Source organism: Glandiceps talaboti, chromosome 17, assembly GCF_964340395.1.
Source record: "Glandiceps talaboti chromosome 17, keGlaTala1.1, whole genome shotgun sequence".
Lineage (NCBI taxonomy): Eukaryota > Metazoa > Hemichordata > Enteropneusta > Spengelidae > Glandiceps > Glandiceps talaboti.
In genome coordinates, this window is record NC_135565.1 from 9,556,466 (window position 1) to 9,562,590 (window position 6,125).

The window sequence follows — 6,125 nt, forward strand, 5'->3', positions numbered from 1 at the left end:
ACAACACAACACAACACAACACAGCACAACGCAATTATATCAATTAATACGTGACGTGTATACATTATGTGGGTGAAGCAACTTATAATCTTTTTCAGTCGAATTAGTTTGCAGTATTCGGCAGAATTGGCCTTATTAAAAAACATTTCCCCCAATTAGAAGTGGTGCAAAGGCTGTGTGGTTATATCTAGGTATGATTAGTTTTTTAATGGTATCCGTGCATACCAATTACACATAAGCTTATTTACATATTATCTGATATTTATTTTATGATATGTGAAGCAGCGAATCAATAATTGGCAAATATACCATTATATGGATGAGGCAATGTCTGACATCTGTTCGTAACGATTTAAATAACAAATACCGTCATCAACGGATTTTCTAAATATCACCAGTATTTCAAAAAACAACTGCATTAAGGAAATGTACACCCACTATGAAATTGTATTTCGAAACTTCATTTCTGAGCAAAATATATGTATATACATTTGCATATCATTTACATAATTGCCCTTACATATAGGTCCCGATTACACGACACAATGGACCCAGGAGTAGAAACTGTTGATACAGTTCGAGCAATTACAATTATAATTATTAGATGAATATCATTTTCTCAAAAAAAAATGCAAATGCTCTTTCACCTTGTACACATGTTCTATACAGTATCAGGCTGATTTGCACAATTATTAACGTATGTTTTTCATTACAAAAAAGAACTTGCTTTGATGACAGAATAATTCAGAGATAAATGCTACTTGTGCGAAGCATTTAATGATATATTTTCAAGTGAAGTGCCTGTAGGCATAGAATTATTAGCATTAGGCCAAATAAAAAAAGTTGCTTGTTCCGGTTACCCGACCCAACCTATTTTTTCACGCCGACCCTAAACTTTTGTTTACGTATTCGAGAAAAATAATAATAAAATCGCGTCTCGCAAGAAATAGTGGTTCGAAACTGATATCAACTTAAAAAGACAATATAAAACTATTCTTCCAATCTGTAATGGCTGTATTTTTGATAGGAAGAAATAAACAACACAGAGACCATGGAAAACCTGAACTAGACAATCATACATAAAAAAAATATAAAATAAAATAAAATAATATAGAAAATCTACCTACCCCACCTATTTTAAAATTGAATGTAATCGGAACCACACAATATTTTTTACGCCTTATGATTAAATTACTGTTTGGTCAGTTCAGTTATTTTCTTCTATCGTTTGGGAACACATCCAGTTCATATTTGGTCATAATAGCTTTTATGGGACTTATCATTGTAAAATATGTATGATAACTCAAAATTTACATTCCGACAATGCGTGTATGAACAACAATCTCTTACATAAGGCATTTAGTTTACACCTTGTGTAATTCTAATTTCTTACTTTTCCGCTTAATGAATTACGTTTCTAATCTCCACTATGAGGGTCTGGGCACTGAGGGCGTTGAAAGCTGAACACTGACGTGCAGAAAGGTCAGCACTACTAATCAAGGTCTGACAACCTCTGATGACCTTTGGGTGACGCCATTTTACAATATATGTCGTACACTCAACTTACAACCTCAAAAATGAACCAGATCTATAGAGCAGACTACTCAAATAATAGACCAATTCAAACTAGAACTGGTCTATTCACATTGTCTCTGTGGGATAACGACTGGAAAAACGATGAGAATATTTTAGACATAGGATGTGGAACTGGAGAGCTGACAAAGCTTATAGCAAGCCGTGACAATGTACGACATGTTGTTGGTAAGTGGTATGGTACTTCACCATCATATGTCATGTCTTGGTTATGCATGTCTTCTCGTTAACATTACATTCATAACATTACGTCCCATTAGTAACAATGGTAATGGTAGTTGTAAATGTTGCTTCACAGTATTGTACTAAATTTATACTTCAGTTTTTCAAGGGTACTTTTCATTGTTAAGCTCTGTCTAATATAATACCCGTATACTTAAAAAACTTTGGAATAACGTCCTTCCGCTATCGTGTGTACCTTCCATAAGGGAAAATGATATATTTGGAAGGTTATATGTTAATGGTGTGTGTGCTATGTGTGTGTGTGCATGTGCGTGTGTACATGTCTGTCTGCCTGTCTGTCTGTATGTATGTATGTATGTCTGGCTGGCTGGCTGTATGTATGTATGTATGTATGTATGTATGTATGTATGTATGTATGTATGTATGTATGTACATGTATGTACGTATGTACGTATGTACGTATGTATGTATGTATGTATGTATGTATGTATGTATGTATGTAATATGTATGTATGTATGTATGTATGTATGTATGTATGTATGTATGTATGTATGCATGTGTCTGTCTGTCCGTCTGTCTGTCTGTCTGTCTGTCTGTGTGTGTGTGTCTGTCTGTGACTGTCTTATATAGTTTTCTCAAAAATGACTGGCTCATTTCGAAATTGAGTACAAATATTCTTCAGGGTAATGGCTAGTACTGATTATACGTTTTGGTATACATCCTAACAATATGAATAGGGAATATAAAGAACTATTTTCGGTAATTACGTTATATCTTAATAATGCATGCTTCAAATATCTTGTGATTTCTTAAATACATTGTGCATGCGTCGTATAAACTTTGTTACTGTAGTGTTTACCTTAATGACTAATTTGTATAAACTGTTGGCTGACGTAGATTTACGTTTGAATGAGTCATTTGCACAACGCACAATTTTCAGTAATTAGGCTATATTATAAGAATGCACTATTTAAATGCCATGTAATTTGGTACGTGCATTAACGAGAACACACTTGTGTTTGATATAATTTGCTGATGTATTTTAATTGTGATAAATCGTTTGCATAATTAAAGATTTCATGAAGAATGAATGCTTCCAAATTTCATACAATTTGAGACGTACATCGATAATAACAAAGTGTATGTGTACTATTAAGCTTGTTAATGATACTATCTTAATGACTTATTTACATAATTAATTATTTTTGCTAATTAAGCAAAGGTATATCATGTGAGACAATTTTCCATTCCACCAAATACTGTGTCTTTGTAGGAACAAGAATCTAAAGACAGATAGACAGACAGGCAGAGACAGACACAGACAGACAGACAGACAGACAGACAGACAGACAGACACAGACAGACAGACACAGACAGACAGACAGACAGACAGACAGACAGACAGACAGACAGACAGACAGACAGACAGACAGACAGACAAAGAGTTGCATAAATCTGGCATTGCCTACCTTTTTGTCGGTTTTTAAATAATGCTATAAGTGACAAAATAACATGGTACACCTATACCCATATGTGGCAGAGATAGAATATAAGTGACAAAATAACATGGTACACCTATACCAATACGTGGCAGAGTTAGAAACTTGTCCATTAATCAGTAGGGTCTATCCATGAATATTCTGTTTGTCTTTGTTTGACAGGTATCGATATTTCCCAGGCTGCTATCACCGTTGCAAACCGAGACAATCCTGTCACAAATAAGTCGCGATATATTGTGGCTGATGCCACCAAACTAAGGGAAAGCTGTAGAGAGTTCGAAAACTCTTTCACGAAAGTCTTAGCTTTAGCAACTCTGCATTGGATTGAAGACAAGGAGGAGGTATTCAAAAACGCTTACTGGAGTTTAAAACCATCTGGAGGATTCATTGCATCAACACAGATAAAGTACGCGGATGATACGTTTGTTCCCGTGTATCAAGGGTGCTCACAACATCCTCGATGGAAGAAGTATTTAAAGGTAAGATGGAAATCAAATAATTATTATGACAGTCACAAGATACTTGATTTAACAACTTGAAGGTGCACTTAGCAATATAAAAAATTATTGGAATATCAATTCTTACCACAACAGCATTGTTAGCAAAGAAATACACGTGTTATGTAATACAAATGAGCAACACAAACCATTATATAAGACCGTAACAAAAGAATAGTTTCTAATCAGGACAGTTTGTCTAAAATGGCGAGATGACGCAATTTTTTTTTAATTCTAAAAATTACAAAAAAAAAATTATTTGCATATTAAGAGGTACTCACAGTATTCTATGTATTGATGGATACTTAACTATCACTTACAATTGACTGAACTCAAACTTTGTACGAGGTTATACCTTATCAATGATACAATGATGTAATGTATTATATGTATAAAAATGTAGAGGAATTCCTTACTCTGTAATCAAAAGTTCTAACAATGCCAGAACATAGATTGTAATGTGATAGAAGGCATGCATTGACATTAAAATTATACTAGTATAATTTTTGCAAGTATGTTTAGTCGCGCCTACTAAGCTTAATTATAAATCCAGCCTATGGCAATTTTAAAACGCATGGCAATAGATATATTTCCTTATTGCATATTTTTACTGATAGGATTTCAAGTGTGATATCCTACCTTTTAATGGGACACATGAGGAGATCAATGAAATGGTCACAAGAATAGGATTCACAATTCATAGAAGTTTGGTTGAATCGTTATCATGGAAGTTGGATTCAATAGATGAACATAAAGGTATGGTAACACAGTACTGTTACTCCACCATATAACTTATGTGAATAGTGAACAACATTGCACTGATAACGAATGTTATTGATCAACCTTTTGAGCAATTGCACCATTGCCATTTTTATTACATCATTGGTATGGAATCATGGTACACTATACTACGGTGTTCTCAGTGAAAGACTGTGTTGAAGAATTCGAACTAGAGTTACAGGCTATCTGAACAGTGCAAAGGTGAGAAAGTAGTATTACAAAGTAGTTCTTGGTACACAACCAGTGTTTCTATTTAGGCCTAAAATGTTTGGTTCTAGTTACCCAAACCCCCACATATTTTTTCACTGCCGGCCATAAACATTGTTTTACATATTCAAAAAAATACCAAAAATTGTGAAGTCCCACGAGAAATAGTGGATGTGAAACCTGACGTCGACTTAAACATACAATATAAAACTGTTCTCCCAATCTGTAATGGCTATACACGTGGTGGGAAGACCCAATAACACAGACACCATATGGAAAACAGCGGAAGCATAATTCCCTCAACTAGACACTCACACATGAAAACAAATATTTAAATTAATAAAAAATCTACTTACCCCACCTATTTTAAAATTGAGCGTTATCGGAACCGCACAATGTTTTTTTAGACATTACTTAATTACAAGTAACGTTTCTTCGTCTCTTCTTATCAACAACCTTGGTAAAATTCTCCATTACTGGACGTAATATCAATGTTGCATAATCTAGCTTAATTGCTATACATTGATGATCAATGTCAACTTGACACGCATTTCTCCTAGGATTCCTGAAACCCATTCTTGGACATCTGGATTACATACCATTGGAATTACATGACGAATTTATGGATGATGCTTACCAGATATTCTGTTCTGTTGCACCGAAGGATGAAGAAGGGCACCCGTACTGGCGGAGTGAGGTTGCTTTCCTGAAACTTGAGAAGTGAAAAATCGCTAAATCTGGTTTACACAACTGTTATTTGTTTAATCACAGGGGGGCAGCGAGCATGTAACTGATTGATCGATCGATCAATCGGTTGATTGATTGATTGATTGATTTATTATTTGGTTGAATGATTGATCGATTGAATGATCAATTTTTGTGGTGCAATATAACTTATTTTGTGTGTGATATTGATCAATTCACTCATTGAGTTTTTAAACTATTTCTTTTTCTTTGCCCTAGTTACTCTGCTCTCAGCTGTATCTCAGACCACTAGCAGTCTGAGGCTGTATGTAATTCTCTCTTTCTTTATTGACTAAATAAAGACGCCTTGTCCATTCTTCCCCTCTCATCTAAATTAAAATATTCTTAATCTTATAAGTGGCGAGATATCACTTACATTAACAGTTTGCTTTATCTCTCATCTGTTGGGAGATTATCACACTGGACAAACATTCGATCATGCCTAAACTAGTAACGTCACTTTTTTGTGGTTCCACAACTCATACTGGATAACTCTTTTGAATTTTTATAGAAAAGTACTGATATGAGTAATCTTGGCTATGATTGTTAATGCTTCAGGTCAAAATCGTATTATTTCTTGCATATTACTTAAACGATTGAAAGTAAAATGTTCTCACTTTA

General features: G+C 34.3%; 1 protein-coding gene across 1 annotated transcript; it reads left to right on the top strand.

Moving 5' to 3' along the window:
- The first annotated feature begins 1,537 nt into the window (after positions 1–1,537).
- LOC144448046 (juvenile hormone acid O-methyltransferase-like) lies at positions 1,538–5,484 on the top strand. Its single transcript, XM_078138195.1, has 4 exons — positions 1,538–1,761; positions 3,439–3,755; positions 4,391–4,529; positions 5,321–5,484. The coding sequence occupies exons 1-4, from the start codon at positions 1,548–1,550 to the stop codon at positions 5,482–5,484; spliced, it is 834 nt and encodes a 277-aa protein (XP_077994321.1). The 5' UTR covers positions 1,538–1,547.
- Positions 5,485–6,125: the final 641 nt, after the last annotated feature.